This window comes from Sinohyriopsis cumingii, chromosome 9 (genome assembly GCF_028554795.1).
Source record: "Sinohyriopsis cumingii isolate HCF-2022 chromosome 9, ASM2855479v2, whole genome shotgun sequence".
Taxonomy (NCBI): domain Eukaryota; kingdom Metazoa; phylum Mollusca; class Bivalvia; order Unionida; family Unionidae; genus Sinohyriopsis; species Sinohyriopsis cumingii.
The window spans coordinates 65,804,673-65,831,780 of record NC_142969.1 but is presented as its reverse complement, the minus strand read 5'-3'; the positions used below and the strand labels follow the sequence as shown (position 1 = coordinate 65,831,780).

Below are 27,108 nucleotides of genomic sequence, written 5' to 3'. Positions count from 1 at the left end.
CAGGTAAGGTGCAAGGCATTCAATAATTAAGATTGTGTTAAATTTTAAACAACAATTTATATTTAATTTAATAATAATAATAATAATAATAATGAGGACTTGGTATAGCGCCTAATCTTTAGAAGCGCTAAGCGAATTCCACTATTAGACAACAACATTAGCATAAAAAACATATATAATGATATGATTACAAAATCCAAACACCATGAAATTAGAAAACATAAAAAGCATGCTGAAAATATTTAAGGTAGAAAACATTATTAGGTCTTTAAGTTTGTTCTTGCAGTCGAAATGATTCCCGATCATCCTGCTAAAATAAGTACAAATGTTTTAAAGAAAGTACATGTTATTTTGCCACTATAGATGAAATGAGAGTAACCATGACAGAAGAAACAAGTAAATAACTTGATTTCAACGGAGAACAAGGGTAAGTAACTACGTGATAAGAGTAGTGTCCCTTGTTAAATTAGGAATTGTCGTGTGATCTCGCCATTTGTCAAACCGACATTTTCTCTTGTGAAGGAAAAATGACTTTATAGTGATGAAACATGATGTATCTAGTGTAAGTACTAAATTGTTCAGACATGTATTAGTGTTCAGCAAGTGGAAAAAATAACATTATGTTTCGAACTCTACGTCGTCGGAACGATTGCAGCATCATAAATTATGCCTCGCAAGGTTCGTGATAATCAATAATCCACTCCAGAAACTGTTACTGCATGAAAAAGAGGAAGAAGTAACATCTTAAAGTACAGATGTGCAGTTTCACTCTTTAAAAGGTATTTTGATATAATGTTTAAAACAGTTTGATGTCAGTAAGGATAAATATCTTTATGCCGGGGAATGGTGGCAAAAACAATGCAGACATAGTTTCGTCGACGAAGGAGGGAGGGTAATATCACAGGAGTCTGACGTTTTATCAATAAAGTACGGCGAAATCTCTGACAATATGAAATCCCCTTATCGGTAACAAAATTACCGATAAGGGGATTTCATATTGTCAGAGATTTCGCCGTATTTTGTTGATAAAACTTATCGGTAATATAATTACCGATAAGGGGATTTCATATTGTCAGAGATTTCGCCGTACTTTATTGATAAAACGTCAGACTCCTGTGGTAATATAATGTTATCAAACACCCAGTTTGTTTATATCATACATCCAGTTCATAAAAATAATATATAAAAAAACAGAAGGCATCAAGGATATAACAAAAATGCAAAAAAATTAGTCATGCCACTGATTTATAATTTCTAACCTGATTTTCTCCAGGGGGTCCCAATACTGTAAATTTCTTGGCGTTTCTAATCAAACGGGAGTTTCTTTAGCAACACGGTCGCCATATTTGCTTGGGCCAGTCTGTGTTCAACTGTTTTAAGCAGTACATGTTCTGTAGTTCGCCGTCATTGAAAATCTCAATAATTCGGTAATTTTGGATTTATATCACTTGAACACATGTGTACAAAAGTCCCTTCCCAGTGTTTAATTGTTCAGTTCGTTTTATAAATATTATAATTAGACATTGCAAATATTGGATGCAGATGACATTTATTACTGATATACACTATTGTAGAAACCAGAAATGAACGTCAGGTAGTCTGATTGTTTGTGCAAATAGGGAGCTTCAATTTGCATTGAAACACCAATAATTGAGCAGTAGAAATTATAAATTACAGAAGTTCTATTATCATGCAATTGAGGCTCCATGTAAACGGTAAGATCTGTTGATTTGTATTTCATCACTAACAGAAGAAATATACTCATTTATTTGCAAAAGATGTGACTCTGCCTTGGTTTAATTTTTGTGGACATTTAAGCAAAATTTTGGAAACAGTGAGAGGTAAAAGATAAATGTTGAATTAGTCGGGCATGAGTAGTACTTGCATACTGGTAATCAGATTAGCAAGACATGTGAACACTGCAAGTTGAGAGTTGTTAGTAGTAGTGATCCATGTGTATCTATTGGTTATTGACCTAAAATTTTTAATTGCTGATGCATGCATGGAAAGCAAATAATGTCATGAGTCAAAAGAAGAGAGATTTTATTTCCCATAAAAGTATGGTCAGTCAAAATAAATATATTAATTACTAGTGAGCAGCAATTAGTCTGTCAATATTTGGGCAGAAAACTCCATCACAAATAAATAGCAAAGCATTCATAAAACTCATTCAAGTGCATAATATAAAAAAAAATGCATACAAATCATTCCAAACATATACCATAATATCAGAATGAAAATAAACTTTTTTTTGACTCTTGTCAGCTTCTTTAAATGCCTGACTTCTGCCTCTTCAGTTAACCGTCTGCTTTCTTGAACTGCAAAATTAACATTTTGAATAATAATGGGAACTGCAGCCTTGTGGGGTCAGTTAAATGTTCCTAAGTCATTTTTAAATTTGATTGTGAGGGCAGGTTGATTTTCTACAGGACAAGTTGTTTTCTGTATAAACTATCCACTGGAAAAATCTGTGTTAAGTCGACCCCTTATGAATCGATCTCACATACTTATTACTGACATGTTATTATTTAAATAATGATGTGTAGAAAGTAGAGGTGCATGTTATTACCAGTTTACAGCAGGTTTTTTTCTGTTGGTGCATACCACAGTACTTTTTTACTATACTAATACTTTGGTAAATTCTTTTGGTAAGGAATGTATGGAAATTCCAGAACAATCTTGTTATGAATTTAATGATATTAAAATCATGTTTTCATTTTTACATAATAAAATACTTAAAAATTATTTTTATTGTTTTTACAAAACAGTTGTATTTGTCACAAATTATTTTTGAATATTACAAATATAATTATATTCATAATCTTTAATCACACATTTAGCACATGTCACATTGTGAAATATATTTTGGCCAACTCCAACTAATGGGCAAATTTAGGATTGAAAACAAAAAAATGTCATTTTTAGTTCTTTACTAGCTTATGTTAATGTGTTAGATACCTGTATTTCTTGTATGACCGTGAATCAAATTAATATTTTCAGTTGTATGATTGATTTTTACATAATTTCTTAAAGTCTTCTAAATATTAAGTATTTTGTATGTTTTCTGGCCCTCTCTGATAAATATCTTGCTTAGGTGTTGACAAGCCATGCAGAGTTTCCTTGCCTATTACATCAATAGTGGCTACAGTATCAATACTTTTTTTTATTATCAGCAAGTTATCTAATGTCTGCACAATATCTTTCACAGGGTGTCAGCTATAGTGTAAAACTTTAATCATCCAGGGTTCAATACTAATGCAGGTCTAATAATTTTCATAACAAGGAGAAGGATGAGTTTCAGTTTGTTCTGTGATAAGGACCACCAATTTTCAAAAGCAGGAAGTCCTGCAGGCTTCCATACTGAAGATGTTATTGTCAAACGTTCTAGTTTTCATCTACTATAAGGTGCTGAGCATTTAATGTTCAGGGGTTGGTGGGGCTGTGCGTTTTCTTTTTGGATGTGCTATTTTATTTTCTTTTATCTCAAGATAATTATTTTAAAAAAATTGCAATGAATATTCTGGTAATGCATATATGTTGATATAAATCAAATCAAGATATTTTTCCAGCTATTGACTGACAGAAAGTTACAACATTTGTCAGCCCTCTGCCCCAGGAAATTAACTTGTTGGTCCCTAATATAATTGAGGTACATCATCTTGGTTGGTTCAGTTAAGAAATACAGCAGTATACTGTGGTACAAATTTTATTGTGGGACACAGCTCAACCTGCTGTAGTAGAAAGTAATCAGTTCATTATATGCCACATAAGTGTTGTTGTAGGGTTTAACGCTATTTTTCAGCAGACCATAGGCTATACATGGCAGCCAGTATTAATGGTGGAGGAAGAACCCGGGAAAACCCCAGAAAGAACCATTGACCCATGAGAAGCTACTGGCAAGCTTTCTCACATACCCACATTAGCCAAATCCGAGACTCGAAACCCACACAGACAGAGGTGAGATGGCAGTGATCCGTATCTGAGAGCACTTTAGACCACTCTGCCACTCAGGGCCCCCAACATAAGTGTGTGTGTGTGTGTGTGTGTCATATATATATATATATATATCCTTTTTGTAATAGTATTTTGCTAAGAAAATAATGTAGATTGTTTATTGCAAAATCATACATGTACATAATATGTATAATGCTACCACTCAGTCATCCAAAATGGCCACCACATAGATGAGGTGTATATGGATCTTGCTCAGCTAAACAGTTGGCAGCATTGTACTGGTAAAAAGAAGATACTAGCCATGTTATACTCACTTCAGTAAATTGTAAGACCACTCCAGTGGCCTAAGTGGTTAGAGCATTTGCTTCAGATGCAGGAGGTCAAGGGTTGAATCCAGGCAGTCATACCAAGGACTTATAAAAATAGTACTAGCAGCTGCCTCACTTAGCTCTTAACATTAAGAGTAAGTATTAGGACTGGTGTCAGGATAAAATGACTGGGTTGGACATGATGCCACATGTCTGCAGGATGATGCCCCTGTGCTAGACATCACTATAAACTGCCACACTACAGACATCATAGAGACATGACTGAAAAATTGTTAGAGCTATGTTAAAAGTCCAAATGACATGCACACAATAAAATGTACTAAATTCAAAATATTATATAAATGCCTTGTCTAGTTTGTCCTAGCACAGATCAGATGGCTGGTATTTCCACCAGAGTGGCCATCTTGAAAATCTTATTACCGCTAATCCACCTAAATGGATGGTTATATCAAGATGGGGTTTTCACTAAAAGACTTCTTATGATGTTTGCTTGGTGTTATGTATATTTAATTTGCATTGTTTGTTAGTTGTCTTTTTATGGGTTTTTTCTTCATTATATGCTATTGATAATGTAAGATTGTATGTTGGTCTTGACCTTGTCCAGAATCAAGTTCTTTTTCTCCTTGACCTGAATAATTGATTTTTTTATATATTCTGTGTACAACTAATACATAGCAAAACTATTCTCTTTGTTTATGGCTTTAATGTTTGGTTCATTATTAATAGATGTAAACCAGTGCTCAAAGAAATTTGTTTAGACACGGGTCCTGGGAATGTGACTTAAATAAATTCACAAGACCTGACTGAAATTGCACAAGCCCAGTTTCCATTTTCCACATGCCCAAAAATTAACCCTTTTTTAATATTGTCACACAAGTTTGCATTAGCTACAATTTGAATATAAATTCAATAGGGTTCAAAGGGGTTTGAAAGTAATGCCAGTATCATTAGTCTTCATCACTAGTCTCACTAGGGACTGGATGGTCCTGGTGTTAAAACTTCTCTGCTGGATTCTCTGAGTGAATCCTGGTCAGAACCAAGTTGACGCATGTCGATGTGTTGTTTGCAGTATGTGCAAAGAATTAATAGCTCCACCTCCTATTCTTTTTCTGTTGGCATGCTTCACAGTGTAACTGTAAGACTTCGTTAACCAAGAGTTCTCAAATTTATTTTTGTTGGGCTTTTACTGATAGCTAATTGCATCCTAAATTGGCTTAAAAAATTAATTACACTTGAACACTATTCTGACAAATTATCATGCTTTGCATTCTATATATGCAGCAAATTGTGACTTCAAAGACACATTGCTGCTGTTCACGAATTTGTTGAAAATATACATATGGCTTAAACATTCTCTTTCAAGGCAATGATATGAAATAACTTTTGTTATTGTACATATATCTAGAATCTCGTTGATTACATATAGCGGGTTGTTCCACTTCCTGATACTACCTATGCAAATTAGCACAGTGGGCTCGCCCACTGCAGCCATCAGACAATTCTCACTAGCTATTTGTCAATCAGTTAAGCACAATGTGAAATGGTGGTTAATACCTGACCTCTTTGCGTTTAATTGCTACTATTTAAACTGCCCAATCATGATGTTTTACTGTTTATACATGATACATGTGAAAGTGGTGCTGTTTACAGAAAATTGTGTTTTCTCAAAACACTCCTGTGTCAGGGGATTTGGGAGATCAAAATCGTTTTTTAGCATAACATGCCATGTTTCAATTTTAGATCTGTTTCACGAAAGACAATGGTGATCTGATTTACATTCTAGCATGTTATGGCAGGTATGTCAATATCTTGAAAATACATTTACACATTTCATCAGTGGATCAAAATTTTCTCAGGAAAATTACATTTTTTTTTACTGGCACCTTTTTTATAATACAGGATGGGCCTGTCTAAAATTAGTGGGGTTCCGGGTGCTGTGCTATTGGATTTTGTGAGCAATGTGTAAACATATTTATTTGGGTCCAGGACTCGGTTATTGGAGTTCCCCTACACATATACCTGGCCTACCTAGATATATTCCACATTCAGTATTATAATTTTAGTAACAGACCTTCTTTTTATAACTTAGATTTTATCTTGTAAACATCTGGAACATTCCGGATTGTAAATTTTAGTCAGGTAATAGTTTTTGTTTTAGAAAATGCTAATTGTGAACTGAGGTCAGTAGTGGACTAGATAATCTTGTTATTGGAGAAAATATTTATTTGGAGTCCCACCAGCAAAAGTTGCAGTCCCATCCAGAAACATGTTGAAGTGGCTAAATGTCCATTAAAATGCCAGAAATAAACAGACACAAAACTTTGTCCGTTTTATTTATTTGTAATCATTTATTATTCTGTTAAACAAAACTATGTATTAAAATTGTTATCATGTACAAATATCATGTTCTTTAACTACGTTATAATTCACTTTTTGGTGGCAACATTTTTGGCTGATAAAAACTGTATATACAGTCTTGGCTTTGGAGTGAAGAAATTCAAAGGCACCATGGCAGGTCCCTGCAAACTTGGATCTAAAAATGTACTGGAATCTATTGTTACATAAACAAATCCTTGTCTCATATTGACAAACCACCCCAACAGTGCATTATAATATCATAATCTGCTTAGTTTGTTGTCTGGCCTTGTTACTGGCTGCTGTAATACAACCAAAATAGCCATACAGTTGACTACTTACAATTGACAACCTCAGAAAGCAAAAATGGGAAATGACTACAGTCAACCCAAGGACAGCAATTAAAAAATATGTAACAGAAAAAAATAGTTTACCTGCAACTTCAAAGAAAACTGATTACCTCTGAAGCACCGATATATACAAAGCAAATAAAAAAATCTGTCTCAATGTTCTATAATGATTCGATGTTGCTGCAGCAATAACAAATGGGTATTTGTTTGGTCCTTCAAAGAGAGCCTTTAGCAGTGCCTTCAATAACACATGAACCTTCATCAAAGCAAGCCAAAGACCTTTGATCAAAGGAAGTCAGCAATGAACTTAAATAAAATTATTGTTTCATTTTTCATAGTGATTAGAACATATTTATTGTGCTGTGAAACTTAACTGTTTGCAACAAAAAAGTGCGTATGAAGGACTCCTGCATGGGTGATTTTCTGCTTCCCCAATCAAATTTTTTTGTCCAAATACACGTTATTAAGCGTTTCTGAGATCTCTGAATAGCTTATAACATGATTAATTACATATGCAACACCCCTCTGTTGATATCATAAATTAAACCACAAAGATCCTGTGCTATGAAATTTAGATGATGGGTTGATGAATGATCTTAGAGCCCCTTGTGTCTCTGTTATATTGTTGTTGTTGTTGGGTTTAACGCCATTTTCAGCACACGATAGGCTATACATGGCGGCCAGTATTAATGGTGGAGGAAGAACCGGGAAAACCCCGGAAAGAACCACCGACCCACGAGAAGTTACTGACAAGCTTTCTCACATACCCACATTGGTCGAACCCGAGACTTGAACCCATGCAGACAGAGGTGAGATGGCAGTGATCCGTAACAGAGAGCAATTTAGACCACTCTGCCACTCGGGGCCCCCTGTAATATTGTAGGTTAGTGCCATTTTTATGGTGTAGCTAGCTACTATTTTGTACTAATCAAGGATATTTGAAGAAAAACCTGGAAGTCTTGGAAAGTATTGGGATTATATATATATTTCTTAACTGATTGGACAAATCAGTTATTGTTTGCCAAGTGTTTGGAACACCGCAAAAGGAAAGTGTGGCATGTTAATAACTTATTTCATTTTTATATTGTAACCAACTGTACGTCGGTGTAATTCTTGCTTCATCAGCTCTTTACCAGTTATATTGACAGTTTCTCTTAATGTATTAATATTGATCCTGAACCAGTTTTTAGCTGTACTGATCATACACCAGAAGAGCTTATGGAATGGTCTGTCTGTCATCCAGTATCTGTCTCTATTAGCACAAGTTTGTTATTACTACAAAAGAACTACATGGATGCTTGCCAAGAAACTTGACACACACATTCATCCCATAATCTAGTTAGTACTAGATGAAAATGCTGCTGTTTATTTGGTCCTAAATGAAAATAGTACCAATTTGATGTACAGTATGGCCACCATGGCAGCCGTTTAGAAAATATTATCACTTTCCTCCTGAATGAATGGCCACATCACCTTGGAGTTTTACTAAAAGACTTCTTATTAGTCCTGTTTTACTAAAAGACTTCTTATTAGGCCTAAATGAAATTTGTGCTGATCTGGGTCCTGATATGGCTGTCACAATGGCCATCATGAAAATCTTGTTATTGCTTGTCCTCTGGGATTACATGTAATTGTAATCGTCATTGTAATCAACATCATACCTGATCAAGGCCATGGTATTGGGGTAAGAGGTAAAGAATAAAGGAAGTATTGTATCAAAGCTATGGCATTGGGGTTAAAGTTCAATGATTACAGGAAGTATTTAATCAGAACTGTGGTATTCGGCTAAGAGTTAAATGATTACAGGAAGTATTGTATCAAAGCTATGGTATTGAGCTAAGAGTTCAATGATACAGGAAGTATTGTATCAAAGCTATGATATTGGGGTAAGAGTTCAATGATTACAGGAAGTATTCTATCAGAACTCTGGTATTGGGCTAAGAGTTCAGTGATTACAGGAAGTATTGTATCAAAGCTATTGTATTGGGGTAAGAGTTCAGTGATTACAGGAAGTATTATATCAAAGCTATGGTATTTGGCTAGGAGTTCAATGATACAGGAAGTATGTATCAAAGCTATGGTATTGGGGTAAGAGTTCAATGATTACAGGAAATATTGTATCAAAGCTATGGTATTGGGCTAAGAGTTCAATGATACAGGAAGTATTGTATCAAAGCTGTGATATTGGGGTAAGAGTTCAATGATTACAGGAAGTATTGTATCAGAACTATGGTATTGGGGTAAAGAGTTCAACGCTTACAGGAAGGATTGTCTCAAAACTATGGTATTGTGCTAAGAGTTGAATGATTACAGGAAGTATTGTATGAAAGCTATGGGATTGGGCTAAGAGTTCAATGATACATGAAGTATTGTATCAAAGCTATGGTATTGGGGTAAGAGTTCAGTGATTACAGGAAGTATTGTATCAAAGCTCTGGTATTTGGCTAAGAGTTCAATGATTACAGGAAGTATTGTATCAAAGCTATGGTGTTGGGGTAAGAGGTCAATGATTATAGATAATCAGCATGCTCTAGTAGCAATTATTTTTGGGCTTGTTACTTGTACATACAATTGTACATAGTTGACACATATAAAAATTATTCCTATACTCCATGGATCTTGAAATTATCCAGGCTAGCAGCATATGGTATTTGCTCAAGTCATAGCTTTGCAAAACAATTCTTTTTTTCCTTCTGATAATGCAGAGTTATATATTTGGTCAAAATGTCAAAATCTTTCGACATGTTGAATTCATTATCAAAGTTTAGAAGTTCAAAATTGCCTGAGGATGTGGCTTGACTTGTAACTTTTGATTTGTTACTTGGGAATGAACATAATCTGTATATATTGAGACAATGGAGTTTCTGCAGAATTTATGAAATATCTGTACTTGGCTAAAATATTTGATGAAACGTAGGCCAAGTACATGTAGCGTCTCTTTTTACATGGCTTTGCCTAGTATGTCTTTCTTCAAGGCCGTTGTACATTGGAGGATTTGTTCAAGGCTGATCTGTATTTGTTGGGTTATCTTCTCCCATGATAGGAAGCTATTATCAGATTAAACCTTGACTGTGTCTTTTTAGTGTTGTATAAATCATACCCATGTAGGAAGTGAATCATGCCACTTGATTGAGATAAAGGAGTATCTGAGCTGGACCATAAAGGCCCAAGATCCTCTTGATCTAAATAAAACCTTGTGTTTGCCGTGACAAGGGACACTGGATGGGTAACAGTTATTAATTTTGTTCTAACATACTTTATAAACATTATGACACCTATAGCAAAGAATCAGATAAGTAATGAGGTTTTTATTAAAATATATATTTCCTTTAGGATTCTCAGCACTTACATTGAAGTAGCCAGTCATAATTGTTAAAACTGAATTGTTCTTTAAACTTGAAAGTGCAGCATTGCAAACAATTGTTGTCAGTATTACATACAAATTTGTATTGTGAATGGAATATTGAATTACATCAGTAGTAAAATAAATACCGAAGGAGTTTTAACAGTAATGCTTGATAATTTTAGAATGTGAGGAAATTGTGGCTTGAATTAAGGGCAGTCTCAGCACTCAAAGGAACTATGATAATAGAGTTGCATGAATTTTCTATGGCTAAATCAGGGTATCACTCATTGGATTATCTTTGTTAAAAATGTGTGGAAATGTTCCAGTTGATTATTTGTGGAATTCCATGGACAGGCATGGTTATGTAGAATAGGCCTGATGTGCCATAATGCATGTTGATTGTTTATGTAATAAAATGGACAGGCATGGTTATGTAGAATAGGCCCAATGTGCCATAATGCATGTTGATTGTTTATGTAATTCCATGGACAGGCATGGTTATGTAGAATAGGCCTGATGTGCCATAATGCATGTTGATTGTTTATGGAATTCCATGGACAGGCATGGTTATGTAGAATAGGCCCAATGTGCCATAATGCATGTTGATTGTTTATGGAATTGAGTGGACAGGCATGGTTATGTAGAATAGGCCTGATGTGCCATAATGCATGTTGATTGTTTATGGAATTGAGTGGACAGGCATGGTTATGTAGAATAGGCCTGATGTGCCATAATGCATGTTGATTGTTTATGAAATTCCATGGACAGGCATGGTTATGTAGAATAGGCCTGATGTGCCATAATGCATGTTGATTGTTTATGTAATAAAATGGGCAGGCATGGTTATGTAGAATAGGCCCAATGTGCCATAATGCATGTTGATTGTTTATGTAATTCCATGGACAGGTATGGTTATGTAGAATAGGCCTGATGTGCCATAATGCATGTTGATTGTTTATGGAATTCCATGGACAGGCATGGTTATGTAGAATAGGCCCAATGTGCCATAATGCATGTTGATTGTTTATGGAATTGAGTGGACAGGCATGGTTATGTAGAATAGGCCTGATGTGCCATAATGCATGTTGATTGTTTATGGAATTCCATAGACAGGCATGGTTATGTAGAATAGGCCTGATGTGCCATAATGCATGTTGATTGTTTATGGAATTCCATGGACAGGCATGGTTATGTAGAATAGGCCCAATGTGCCATAATGCATGTTGATTGTTTATGTAATTCCATGGACAGGTATGGTTATGTAGAATAGGCCTGATGTGCCATAATGCATGTTGATTGTTTATGGAATTCCATGGACAGGCATGGTTATGTAGAATAGGCCTGATGTGCCATAATGCATGTTGATTGTTTATGTAATTCCATGGACAGGCATGGTTATGTAGAATAGGCCCAATGTGCCATAATGCATGTTGATTGTTTATGTAATTCCATGGACAGGCATGGTTATGTAGAATAGGCCTGATGTGCCATAATGCATGTTGATTGTTTATGGAATTCCATGGACAGGCATGGTTATGTAGAATAGACATGATGTGCCATAATGCATGTTGATTGTTTATGGAATTGAGTGGACAGGCATGGTTATGTAGAATAGGCCTGATGTGCCATAATGCATGTTGATTGTTTATGGAATTCCATGGACAGGCATGGTTATTTAGAATAGGCCTGATGTGCCATAATGCATGTTGATTGTTTATGGAATTCCATGGACAGGCATGGTTATGTAGAATAGGCCTGATGTGCCATAATGCATGTTGATTGTTTATGGAATTGAGTGGACAGGCATGGTTATGTAGAATAGGAATGATGTGCCATAATGCATGTTGATTGTTTATGGAATTCCATGGACAGGCATGGTTATGTAGAATAGGCCTGATGTGCCATAATGCATGTTGATTGTTTATGGAATTCCATGGACAGGCATGGTTATGTAGAATAGGCCCAATGTGCCATAATGCGTGTTGATTGTTTATGTAATTCCATGGACAGGCATGGTTATGTAGAATAGGCCTGATGTGCCATAACGCATGTTGATTGTTTATGGAATTGGGTGGACAGGCATGGTTATGTAGAATAGGCCCAATGTGCCATAATGCATGTTGATTGTTTATGGAATTCCATGGACAGGCATGGTTATGTAGAATAGGCCTGATGTGCCATAATGCATGTTGATTGTTTATGGAATTGAGTGGACAGGCATGGTTATGTAGAATAGGCCTGATGTGCCATAATGCATGTTGATTGTTTATGGAATTCCATGGACAGGCATGGTTATTTAGAATAGGCCTGATGTGCCATAATGCATGTTGATTGTTTATGGAATTCCATGGACAGGCATGGTTATGTAGAATAGGCCTGATGTGCCATAATGCATGTTGATTGTTTATGGAATTCCATGGACAGGTATGGTTATGTAGAATAGGCCCAATGTGCCATAATGCGTGTTGATTGTTTATGTAATTCCATGGACAGGCATGGTTATGTAGAATAGGCCTGATGTGCCATAATGCATGTTGATTGTTTATGGAATTCCATGGACAGGCATGGTTATGTAGAATAGACCCAATGTGCCATAATGCATGTTGATTGTTTATGGAATTCCATGGACAGGCATGGTTATGTAGAATAGGCCTGATGTGCCATAATGCATGTTGATTGTTTATGGAATTGAGTGGACAGGCATGGTTATGTAGAATAGGCCTGATGTGCCATAATGCATGTTGATTGTTTATGGAATTGGGTGGACAGGCATTGTTTTGTAGAATAGGCCCAATGTGCCATAATGCATGTTGATTGTTTATGGAATTCAGTGGACAGGCGTGGTTATGTAGAATAGGCCTGATGTGCCATAATACATGTTGTAATAGGTGACTAATGGAGGCAGGAGCCATGGTGGATCAATGGCTAGCATGCTGGACATGGAGAAAACAAGGGCTTGGGTTCAAATCCTGCAATTAGATCAGGATAATTGTGACGAGTCTTTGAGCAAGACATTTTACTCCAGATTCCTTTTATGGCAAATAACCTACTTGTGTTACTATGCCATAAAACACCAAATACCTCTCTCATCTAACTGGCCACATGTTTATAATTTTCCATTTTATCTCAATTGCTGATCATAGATGCACAGGGCTTTTCTTATCAGCCAGGAGTTGGGTGATTTACCTAACAACTTTTATTTTACACCCAGCTACGTTAAAAAAGTAATGTATCCATGTTGGGGGAGGTCCCACAAATCCCCTGCCTGATTTGGCAACTCACCCTCCATCATTAAATCTAATAGAAGGGACTGGAATCAGATATGTTGACAGACAATGCAAATATGAATTATTATTTTTTCATAATCAAAAATTTATAGTTTTATACTTATAATTTCTTTCAAATTAAAATGTAAATGTATTGGACAATGATGCAGATTTAAAAGTTTTTCTGTGAAAACACCACAGATACAAATGTTTGCCATTGTTTGTTTTACAGAACACTAGCTGGGAGAGATGTATTAGAATTGTATTAGAATGCATGTAATGTCAGGTGAAGGATACATATTTCTTACAGTTTTATTTTTAAGGCCTTGAAAAAATATTAGCTTCTCTTGCACTCGGAGTTGTTGTTATCATGGACAGTAGAGCTTGATTGTGTTCTCATGAAAAAGGCAGGCAGGACCAAGTCCTGGCTGTTTTAATTACAATAGTTTAATAGGGAAACACTTTGAAGTATGTTATTATGTAAGTCATTGCTGATAAGAGTTCTCATTTGGTTTGGTAGTTATGGGATGGTCTTAGGAATGAGATTTTTCTGAATTATGAAGGAAATATTTGATCCTTTGATTTTTTCCTTCTGTTTCGTGCATTTTAAAATTAATAAGTTTAACTTTTTGTTACTAAGTTTGAATAAATTACAGTAACATTTGTTACATCAGTCTGTTGAATAAATTACAGTGACATTTGTTACATCAGTCTGTTGAATAAATTACAGTATAATTTGGTACATCAGTCTGTTCTAAACCTGATATGATCAGGGCCCCAAATTAGTGACAATCCAAGATTAGTATGGGATGGGTACTTTAAGAGTCCAGAGTGGTCCCTTTAAGAAAATATACCATTTTTTTCTATAAAGACTAATCAGGGCTTGTTTTGTGCAAATTCATTAATACTGTGTCGAATACAATTAAAACATACATGCCATAAGCTTTCAAACATCTATTTTCCTGCATTACATTACTGTACTTTCAATTCAGAGTCATCATCCATTCTTTTTATTAATTTTCTGTACAAGATGTTTCATAAATTACTGTGTTTATTTGCAATTCATTAGGGAGGCAGTTGGAAAAGTAGTACTTTCTTTTGTTTTCCAAATCATTATATTGATGTATGTATGTATGTATGTTTTTGTTGGGTTTAATGCCATCTGTCAGCACACCGTAGGCTATACATGGTGGCCAGTATTAATGGTGGAGGAAGAACCCGGGAAAACCCTGGAAAGAAACACCGACCCACAAGAAGCTACTGACAAGCTTTCTCACATACCCACATTAGGCGAATCTGAGACTCGAACCCATGCAGACAGAGGTGAGATGGCAGTGATCGGTAACGGAGAGCGCTTTAGACTACTCGGCCACTTGGGGCCCCTTAAAAAAACGTTTCTAAAACATTGATGACAAAATCACAAACAATGCCATCAGTTGTCTCCATGCAGTCTTTAAAAGTGTTAGAGAACATTCTTGTCTCTTTCATATAGTGCTGGTAATTTTAGTGGAATATCTTTATGTCAGGATCAGGTTATATATTCAGTGTAGCACACGGCGTAAGTTTCCATGTATTCTTGGTCATTACATACCAGTGAAAACGAACAGACCTAATTTTGTTTTTGTTATTCACATGGTTTACATGAACTACCAAAACAATATATTAGTGCTAGGCTATTCATGTGTACCTTTATATTATGTAAAAATATAAGATGGTTATTGCATGTGGATCACTTCAATTTTTGAAACATATGTATAGTTTCAGTTTTAGCACAAACTGGATATTGTATAGCCAAAAGTGACACCATGAGCATGTTTGTATGATGTCATAGCTAAATAAATTTTAAGCATCAATTGCAATTTTAAAGTTATCAAATGCTGATCAATGTTTTGCCATATTATTCTTAGAGCAACAACATTTTTGACATTTTGTAAGTTTTTGGGTCTTAGTGAGCCTTTATACATATTACCTTTCCTTTTCTTGTCAGACTGGTAGTTCTCATTTACTTCCATAGTATAATGGCAAGGTAATATTGATTGTTGTACAATATTTTGGGAGATTTGACTAGTGAAAATTGTATAGACCTTGTAAATTTCTTAGTCTACTGTTGTTAAATTCCTGGCTAAATTTTGATATCTGACTTTGTAACATGATTTTTGAAGGCAGAACATGTTTTTTTTTTCTAATTTACATGCGTGCATTAGGGGCTTTAGAATCTTTAATCTGTATATAATTGTAATTTTTTTTTTTTCAGGACCCATTTATTCAGTAAAATAATTTTTTCCTGATAGAAGATAAAACGTTTTGGTATCGTGGCAGTCAAGGTTGCTTTTGTCAGATAAGCATTGTGATCCATCAAGATGGGGTCTTTACTCCGCAGTGAGGAGATGACACTTTGTCAGCTGTTTCTACAGTCTGAGGCTGCATATGCTTGTGTTTCAGAACTTGGAGAACTGGGACTTGTACAGTTTAGAGATGTAAGTGTTTTATTTATTTTGAGAGAGAGAGAGAGGGTTGATTGTTTTGGTTTTCTTTTGCACTTTTAACACATAATGGGTTATTTATAACATCAAGGAAACAGGATGAAACAATAGTGTGTGGTCTGAGTTTATGGTATCAGATATTACATTAGAGTCTTTCCTGGAATGATGCACTTGGATTTTGATATTTTGTATTTTATACTAGACTGGATTGTTTTTCATATAAACAATTGAACTTTTCTGAGAATTTGAGAAAAGAAAGAAAGTGAATATTTTGTTGTATATGCATTCTGCTGTGCATATGCATTTGTATGCATCTGTGTTTCTTTGTATAAATACATATAAATATGCTCCTTTTGTACAAGGGCCTCAGGATAGACTATCCCTCAAGCTAATAATGTCATCCTCTTTAAATAAAGTCATTATTATTATTATTATCATTATTATTATCAGTATTATTATTTTTGCTTTGATTTGGCGAAATAAACTAGATTTATTTATGACTTGTATAAATCGTCATAAGTGTTCAAAGATGACGTGATTTGGATCAGAATTATGGTATATATTGCTATTAAGTTGATTCACCACATTAATCTCAGCAAGTTTTAGTCCTTTGTCCTCCAAATATTTAACCTTGTTTAGTTCGTTCTCCAAATCTTGATTCCTGTTCAGGAATCAAGACTCTGGAGGCCAATAGTATAATGCATTTTCAAGGTTCAACAATGACAAGATGGACTCAATTTTGGAAGTAAGAAACTTGAAGATGTACATAATTTTAACTGGAATAAATAAATTATTAAATTTAAAAGAATTTTTTTAATTAAATTTAAAAGAAAACTTATCAAATTTAAAATAATAACAAAAACAATTTTCAGAAATAGTCATCTTATGTATAAACACCCACATTTATCTGTGTGTCCCAGCTTCCAAACGGTAAGCTGTGAGCTCTAAACTTGCTTCGGCATCCCAAGTTGTTTTCAAAATTTATTTTGTATATTTATGTTCAAACTTTCTTTTAACTCGCTCATCCCAATTTTTTGTAGTTTCATTTTTACTTTTTTTTAATAATTCTGTCCTAGGATGAATAGTGATCCTAGTTATTTTTAACACACCAAAGTTAAATGGGAGCAAGATCTGGACTGGAAGACTCCACAGTTCATTTTTTGTGTGTGGGTAAATTGATATTCAGGCAGGTCAATGTTATGTTGAGTTATTTGAATACTTTATAAAACATTTAGTACAATACTGTAAGCATTCAAAGAAAGAGGACAGTTTCATGTGGATGACAAAGCCAAGGTGACAAAACTGCTAACTTAAAGGCAAATAATATTATCATTTTCCTTGGGATCCTAGGTGCAATATTGTTTTCAGCTTAATCAGATTGTAAACTACTGATGGAAGGATCCAGGAAACTAAAAATTAGTCAGATTGTAAACTACGGATGGAATGGTCCAGGAAACCAAAAATTAGATTGTGAACTATAGATGGAAGGGTCCAGGAAACTAAACATTAGTCAGTTTGTAAACTACTGGTGGAAGGGTCCTGGAAAATAAAAATTAGTCAGTTTGTAAAATAGTGATGGAATGATCCAGGAAACCAAAAATTAGATTGTAAACTATAGATGGAAGGGTCCATTAAACCAAAAATTAGTCTGATTGTAAACTGCTGATGGAAAGGTCCATTAAACCAAATCTTAGATTGTATACCACTGATGGAAGGGTCCAGGAAACCAAAAGAGTTTTTAATGGGATATCTTATCATATATCAGACAGTCAGGCAAATTTAAACAAGTTGAAGATTCGGATGTCAACTTGTACTGTGAACCATACCTGTAAATGGAATATTTTGATTTGTTATTTAATTAGTTTAAGATATCTCAAATTATCAGTGATTCACTTGTAATGAATTATATGCATCATTTTTGCAGTTGAATCCAAATGTTAATGCATTCCAGCGGAAGTTTGTTAATGAGGTTCGACGATGTGATGAAATGGAGAGAAAACTACGTAAGTACTTTTAATGTACAAAACAACGATGTCTTGTCTCTAGTACTTTAAAATAATGACAGGAGTAACAGTGATATCACCGTTGTTCTCAGTATTAAGATTTTGCACGACGATTGTATGGATAAGTTGTAAATATGTCCATCCAGTACAGGTCATGCAATTTTGTTTACCCACACATCATGTTGGTGGACTTGATCTTTGCCACTTTTGCATTGTGGCGGAGGGATAAATACCTACAGTTCACCACTGTATACACTGATGGTAACTCCAAAGTGGAAGGGCTGGTTGACATTACAGATAGAATTTGAATAGCCAATCAATGAAGACCACCATGGAAAGACTGAGATGTCTAGAGTGATTTACAACGAGAAGCCACATGAAAAATCAATCGTCTTTATTTTGATTATGTATTTGAACAACAACAAAGTTTATTTCAAAAGTTTTGTATATTCAGTACATGTATATTTAGAAATGGTTGCTAACAGGATTATTAGCATAATGCTAGAAATTTACCTGTGTTGCCTCTTTTGTTAAAGCCTTTGTGTCATGCAGTTGAAATGGAATTTGTACAGTTATAATGTAAGTAAAATTACAGCTTTTTAATAATAATGTAACAAAACAATTGTAGTCCATTGTTTTGATGCACATGAAGTTTTTATGAATGAGTAAACTTATTAAATTAACCTCTGCTTCATGTCAGTATGAGGTTTACTGATTTATAAAAATTTAGAAATGGTCTGTAATTGTTTATTATAAAATATATTTTGACTTGTTTTATTTTAGTGTGACATGATATTTATAGTACTATGAAACAATTATGTTTTAGTGGACATGATATTAATGGCATAGTAATATGACACAACTGTTATGTTTTAGTGTGGCATTCCTGGGATAATATTAGAACACTTTTGTTGGGGGCATTCCCCAAATGCCAGTAGTTGGGTAAGTTACCTGTCAATGAGAGCAATTGGCTGTTTCATGCTGCCCATATACTCTTCCTAAGGAGAACCCCCAAATCATTTGTTACTTTTAAGTCTTTACAATGCTGTTTCTGATTTTATGGAATACCTTGTGTTGTATGTGAACATTTTGTGGTAACAAGTTTCACTTGATGGTTTCAGGCTTTCTGGAAAAGGAGATCAAGAAAGATGGAATTCCCATGCTGGATACTGGGGATAACCCAGATGCTCCAGTTCCTCGTGAGATGATAGATCTGGAGGTGAGAATCAGCCTCATGTGAAAAGGGAGAATGTTTTTTTTAATTTTATTATAGTTAGTTCTCTAAAGTTTTAAATTTTCCCCCCGAAACATTATTTTGATTTATAGAGGAGTTTTTAAGTATTATAATTTGTTTTGTTTTAAACAAATATTTTGGCATTTTAATTATAGATAACAAATCTAAATTTCTAATAAAATTTTGGGGTATTCACCATGTACAGAGATACAGGCATCAGACCCCAAATTGATCTATGTGACACACTTTAAGTGTGGACCTACCTCAGTAACTTTAAACTGCTATAGTTTCTTGCCCCATTTTGCGGATACACAACACTAATCCTATAGAAAAAAACATGTTTTTCATTAATAAATGATGAATGATTTATCATAATTAAGAACTACTGTGCAAAGAAATTTTTTGACAAAAGCATACCTGTCAGCTTGTACGGGTTACCCGTCATTTGTACCTTCTTATTTTCATTTTCATCAGTGTACGGCTGTACTACCATTTTGTATAGGGTTTTTTCTTAAAATTTTGTATTTTTCTATTGGTTTTTTTTCTTAAAATGTTATAAACAAAATTTGTTTATCCTGGGAGTCTGTACAATATTTTTGTTTAAAAAATCAAGCACAATTAATCAGTTTTAGCTATGTGCAAGCAATGTGGAGATAACTCTAATATGCTTTTGAAAATTAACATTAAGCCCAGAGATCAGAATAGGACTCTTTCTGCACCAACCGCTCCATTGGCCTAGTGGTTAGAGTGTCTGCCTCAGATGTGGGAGATCGTGGGTTTGATGCCAGGCCGAGACATACCAAAGACTTACCAAAATGGTACTAACAACTGCCTTGCTTGGCGCTCAGCATTATGATATTAGTGTTAGGACTGGTCGGCCTAGTGTGAGGATAATGTGACTGGGTGGGACATCACGCTACATGTCTGCAGCAAGATGCCCCAGTGCTAGACATAACTATAAACTGCCACACTGCAGACATTGTAGTGATATGACTGAAAAATTATTTAAGCTACGTTAAAAACCCCAAACATACACTCTCACTCTTTCTGCACCATACCCTGTGTTTTAGTGATAATGTCTTGCATAGAATTATTGGTTTTTATGTCAAGTAAAACCCCAAATCTTGTGTATCTGGCATTATTTTAATTTTAGCATCCTTCTTAGGTTAGTAAAGTCACTACGAAATAAATTGCATCTTTTCACTATTATTCTGGCAAATACACGCTCTACACTTGCGTTGTTAGAAAGAGCAACAATTTAACCAGTTTTAAGATAATTTGGAAAATTTTAGCTGATGCCTGTTGCCTGAAATTAAGTTTTGAATCAAGTGAGTCAGATATGTAATCTAAACAGGAAGATGCATTGCCAACTTGACGGAAAAAGTACAGATACATAGTGACATCATTCTCATGTCTCAAACATATGTTACACAACAAATTTACATCAACTTTTTGACTAAAATCAGCACACCATATAGCAAATTCATAACTTTTCAAATACCAGATATGCAATTTTTATAAAACTGATCACCAGCAGACGAGGTATAAACATCTGGACTGCTACATTGGCGATTTTTTAATTATTTTTAGATTTCAATTTTTGGACAGCTTCGGGCATAATATCTTATGGTTGGGGGGGGGGGTATAAATATGTAATAATAAGACCATGATAAATCCAAAGAAGTTAATATTGCACATAATAATTCATTTCTCAAAATACCTTGCACATATCTATTTTTTTCAACGAGTAGTGACACTTTTAGTTTTTGAGTTGCTCCACACCTAGATCATGAAGCACTTAAAGATGAGTTTGAGGATTATTGCATGCTGCCTGATAAGTGTGTGCCTTTATTAACAGACGATGGCCAGAAAAGGACCTTTTGTAGCTTATGGCCTTGATTTTATCAGCCAGAGAATTAGTACAGGTGGCATCCGCTTCCCAAATCTAAAAGTAGTTATTCAGCGACTACTTACCTTGCCTCACAACAATGCAGATTGTGAGAGGTCTTTTTCCATGAGGGAATAAAATACATATTGTAGGAAGTCCCTGAATGCAGACATACTCGCATCATTTTTTTACAGTGTAAAATTAGCACTGACACCTGCTGCATAGACTTTAAAACCCGTGATTACATTTTGAAAGTGGAAAGGATGCATGTGTTGCATATAATAATGTGTGTGTTACAACACACTCAAGATCAAAAGAATAAAATAAGTTTCACATGTAAATAATTATATTAATGTGTGTAAAATTAGTTCTTGTATGGCATTTTGTTGTTTTAAAACTGTTAATCTTGTATAACTTATGAATACATTTTTTTCATGTAAGTTTTTTGTGTTTGTAAGGTTTTTATTGGTCTGGCGTACAGGTTTTCATCTCAAGGGGTTGACTGGTATGCATAAGGTAATTACTAAGGCCAAAGTTATTTTAAAGAAACATTCCTAGAACAACACTAACCTCATGAATCTAGTTACAATAAAAACTCGATGTACATGCAGTTACAGTCATGTATATCCCTGCATTTCAAGCATACACTTATTTTACTATGGAATGGATGGCTATACCAGCTTGCGTTTTTCACTAAAGACTTCTTTTGAAGTCTAGTTGGGCACAAGTGTAGTGAGATGATAGTTCATTATGGCCACCATGGAAGCCATCTTGAAACTCTTGTTATTTCTAATCCTTCTGATCAGAAAGACATCTCCACCTGAAGGCTTTCTTATTATGTCTAATGTGTCTAAATGAAAATTGTTGCACCTGGACATTCAATATGGCCACAACAGTTGCCATATTGAAAATCTTGTTTTCACTACTTCTGCATGGATGGTCATATCAACATGTTTTTTTTCTTCACCAAAACAATCTGATGTCTAATTGGTCCTAAATGAAAATGGTGATAGTCTGACATCCAGTGTGGCCAACATTTTCAGACTCCTTTTACTGCTATTCCTCCTGAATAGAAAATCATATTGGCATGAGTTTTTCAGTGGAGAACTTCAAATGATGTTTGAAGTAGGGAAAATCATATTCGCATGAGGTTTTCAACGGAGGACATCAAATGAGGTTTTCAACAGGACTTCAAATGATGTTTGAAGTAGGGAAAAGGTTAAAAGATGAGTGTCATGTGCCATTTGAAGTACTTTTTTATTTGATAAGAAAAAATCAAATACCTTTCAAACTCTTGTTTTAGAAAGTGTGAGTATATGTGATAGTGGCTAACATTATAGTAAAGAGTACTAATTAATGATATTGTTTACTGTAAAGACTGTCATCCTGATATCACTGAAAATCGGTAGTTAGTGTATACCAATGACAGGAAGAAGTCACATAGACCACTTGTTCTGTGTTCTTGCCAAGAAAGGTTACAATACAAGGGTTGATAGAAGAAAAAAGATAGAGTCTCAGTTGAGAAAACAATTACTATTTCAAAGTGAGATATCAAATGTCTTTTTGCATGGTTACAAATGGTGATTGTTTCTTTTATTTCATAATCCCTGTTTTCATTAATTTGCAAGAAATTATAACCACTGTGTGATATGGAGTAGATGGTGTAATACATTTCAATGAGCATAGGATGTTTTTAAGTGACTTTACACCTGTAGTCAATATAAATTACAAACATAATTTTTAAAATATTTAATTGAGCATGGGATATTTCAAAATTACTTTACACCTGTAGTCAATATAAATTACAAATATAATATACATGTCGATGAGCATTCGATGTTTTTAAGTGACTTTACACCTGTAGTCGATATAAATTGCAAACATAATTTTTAAAATATTTGATTGAGCATGGGATGTTTCAAAATTACTTTACACCTGTAGTCAATATAAATTACAAATATAATATGTAAGACATGTCAATAAGCATGGAATGTTTTAAAGTGACTTTACACCTGTAGTTGATAAAATTACAAAATTATTTATAGCCTGAACTTGCATAAAGTGGTTATATCATCATGTGGCAGAATGGTCTAACGTGCTTTCTGTTACGGATCACTGCCATCTCACCTACGTTTGCGTGGGTTTGAGTCTAGGATTCAGCCAATGTGGGTATGCGAGAAAGCTTGCCAGTAGCTTCTCATGGGTCGGTGGTTCTTCCCGGGGTTTTCCTGGGTTCTTCCTCCACCATTAATACTGGCCGCCATACATAGCCTATAGTGTGCTGAAAAATGGCGTTAAATCCCACAACAACAACAACAACAAATATATCATCAAGACTAAGGTAAATAAATAACAAGAAGGATAATGACTAAGGTAAATAAATAACAAGAAGGATAATGTCGAGAAGGATTAAATGATAATAATAACATAACTTGCAGCAGTATTAGCAGCAGTAAATATTTGTCTCTTCCTTTCTATACTTCTGTGAAATATGTTAAATATTCTCCCACATTCAATAAATATTTATTTTCATATGAGATTCAATGATTAACATACATATAACAAAAATTACATTGGTTGTGTGCCATCCTTCTAATTCCGACTGTTTTGGCATTAAAATTTACAGAATTTGATGAAAAATATCAAGTCCTCTGTATGGAAGCAATGATGCATATAATTACCTGAATTTTATGGATAGCTGGTGTATAAAATGTTAGTGGGTACAACAGTATTTAATGAACTTTGATATGTTGTGAAAATTTAATGAAACTGATAGGCCAATGTTAGAAATATAAAGATTATATTGTAATAGCTGTAAAGATAACCAATTAGGCTCCTGACAGATTGTTTGACTGGTCCAGAACATAGAAGAAAGCAGTTAGACTTCTGTCAGATTGTTTGACTGACCCATCACATTGAAGAAAACAATTAGACTTCTGACACTGTATTGTAATAGCTGTAAAGATAACCAATCATATTCCTGACAGATTGTTTGACTAACCCAGAACATAGAAGAAAGCAGTTAGACTTCTGTCAGATTGTTTGACTGACCCATCACATTGAAGAAAACAATTAGACTCCTGACACTGTATTGTAATAGCTGTAAAGATAACCAATCATATTCCTGACAGATTGTTTGACTAACCCAGAACATAGAAGGAAGCAGTTAGACTTCTGTCAGATTGTTTGACTGATCTATCACATTGAAGAAAACAATTAGACTCCTGACACTGTATTGTAACAGCTGTAAAGATAACCAATCAGGCTCCTGACAGATTGTTTGACTGATCCAGAACATAGAAGAAAGCAGTTAGACTTCTGTCAGATTGTTTGACTGACCCATCACGTTGAAGAAAACAGTTAGACTCCTGACGCTGTTTGACTGACAAATTACAAAGAAAAAAACAGGCTTCTGGCAGGTTGTTTTACTGATGAAACACATTGGAAAAACAATTAGACTCCTGACACTGTTTGACTGACAAAGTGCAAAGAAAAAAACAGTTAGGCTTTTGGCAGGTTGTTTGAATGATGAAACACATTGGAAAAACAATTAGGCTCCTGAAAGATTGTTTGACTGACCCAGCATATTTTTAAAATATATGATTGGTAAATATTCAAACGTAGTTGGTTTATTAGTTGGTCTGTGCCTTATTGGAATATCTGTCTTGTGATAGTTAAATGACAAGCCACCCCACAAGGCTGAGAACTCAATTGTTCCTGAGTAGCCTGTTGATAAGTTGGTTTGTACAAATGCATGTCCTGTTGATCTTTTTATTCATGCCAGTAATGGCTAATAGTCTGACATATGCATCACTTTTCCGGCTTTAATATTGTCATCAAGGTTTTGAATTTTTGTGGAGATTAGGCATTAAATCATCAGTTAGAAGTCTAATATTGGGTGGGTATTGTGTTGTTTGAAAGCAAGACTTGTTCTGCTAAATTGTTGTCTAGGTTTCTGACTACTCATAATAAAGACTTACTTAGCATTCAAAAGTAACTTTGATTTTCAAAAGGTTCATTTTACCATAATAGGTCCTGCATTGTTGTTTATCATTATTGTTGGTTGGTGTTGAGTGCAAGTTTTGTACCAGTGATCATGTTTCAGGCAACTTTTGAGAAGCTAGAGAGTGAGATGAAGGAAGTTAATGCAAATTCTGAAGCATTGAAGAGAAACTTTCTGGAGCTGACAGAACTGAAGCATATCCTTAGGAAGACCCAAACATTTTTTGATGAGGTAAAGTGTGACAGCTGGATGCTGCTTAATTTTTTCTCAATATATATACATACATACATACATACATGCACAAGCACAGTCTTTTATCTGTTTTCTTAGATATTGTTTAGGTGCAAGGCAGCATTTTCACATGGAACAATAAAGAACAGTGGTGCAACCTAAATAAACAATGATAAAGTTAAGAACATGATGATATGAGAATACAATCATGTTATGACCTGTATCACAGTACAGTTGTGTGTATCACATTATAGTCTTGATATAATGACAATACTATCATGCTACAATATGTATCAACTATTTTAGAATTTGACTGTGTCAACTAATTTATTTTTATCATGGCGGTTTCTCTCCCGCCATTTAAATCAATGCAAGTTGTAGTTCATTGTCAGAACTAGCCAAAATAAAACTTGGAAAAGGTTAAAACATCTGAAAAAATATAATCTTCTGCAAATCTAGAAAATGCATTTTCTTGCATGTGTAAACAAATGCAAACAATTACATACTTGATTCTCATGTAGTTTCATGGGTATCTTGATATGGGGGGGGGGCGGCAATACATATTGCTGCATTGTTACAGCTCTAGGGTCATTTTTATATCCATTTAAAACTACAGTTATCAGGCATATTGTGCTACACCTATATGTCTCTTGATTGCATGTAGGTTAAGTTTTGTGTTTGGATCAATTTCAGGTACTGTGTTGGGGAATATGTGCTTCATTTACACATTTCTTGTTACATTAACTTATTCATGCTTTAAGACAAGGCATATGGGCTTGTAGTTGTGTGTTACTAAACTTATGAAAAAGGTTGTTATGCAAGCAGGTTCACAAATTCCATTTATGAACTGGTTACAATGCTGCTTTAATGAATTAATTTTTTGGGGTGGGAAAGGTTCATTTTGGTTTGCTTTTTTCGTTGTCTATGTGGCATCGCTTATGCATGTAACTAATCCTAGCAGTTCCAAGAAATCTCATACGTCAGTAAAAGCTTATATATTTATGCTGTTGCCTTCAATGATTTTATGATATCATTAGTGTCCCACATCAAAATGCTTATGCCTATTGAAATGACGATTTTCCATCTGTCCATCAGTCTGTTTGTCGTTCCATTCACACTTTGAGCTCTGCAACTGTTATGCATAATTTGATGCAATTTGGTATATAAATTTCATTTTATGCTTAGGTTTGTCTTTAAAATAATTTTCATCTCTTCAGATCAATCTTTGATGGTATCATTGCCTGTTTTTCCATCAACTTTAAATCTCTGTAGATCCTTGTAACTGGCTTAGCTCACAAACCATTCAACATATTCTGTTGCAATCAGGTGTTTACACCATTTTTCTGTCCTAGAGGTGCCTTTATCTAATTCTATTTTTGAATAATGTTGTGGGTGCTGACTATTAACTTTATATCTTTACATAGGATGTTACTTGTAACTGGTATAGCTCTGTTCCAGTGTGGTTTGAAAATTGTCTCACAGACCTAGATCAACCTTTTATAGATTTTGTCTCATCAATTCCAGTTTGGATAGAGTTATGGCCCTTGACAAATTCATATCTTGGTAAGAGACATTGCTTTAGAGTGGCACAGCCAGATAACTATTGAACATTTTCTGAATTTGTTTGGTAATAGCAATGTCTGTTTTGGACCGCTCTGGTGGTTAG

The 27,108-nt window shown here is 34.6% G+C and overlaps 1 protein-coding gene across 4 annotated transcripts in view; it reads left to right on the top strand.

Annotated features, from left to right (window-relative positions):
- The first annotated feature begins 473 nt into the window (after nucleotides 1-473).
- LOC149791935 (V-type proton ATPase 116 kDa subunit a 1-like) overlaps nucleotides 474-27,108 on the top strand; it is a 139,215-nt gene continuing 112,580 nt past the window's right edge. For 3 of the 4 annotated variants that reach the window (XM_089970458.1, XM_089970454.1, XM_089970457.1), the window contains exons 1-5: nucleotides 474-779; nucleotides 15,855-16,077; nucleotides 18,008-18,086; nucleotides 19,208-19,305; nucleotides 25,314-25,442. In XM_089970458.1, the coding sequence (XP_089826584.1) occupies nucleotides 15,961-16,077; nucleotides 18,008-18,086; nucleotides 19,208-19,305; nucleotides 25,314-25,442 (423 nt within the window). In that variant the 5' untranslated portion in view covers nucleotides 474-779; nucleotides 15,855-15,960. The remainder of the gene's footprint in view (nucleotides 780-15,854; nucleotides 16,078-18,007; nucleotides 18,087-19,207; nucleotides 19,306-25,313; nucleotides 25,443-27,108) is intronic. The other variant, XM_089970455.1, reaches the window with a different exon arrangement.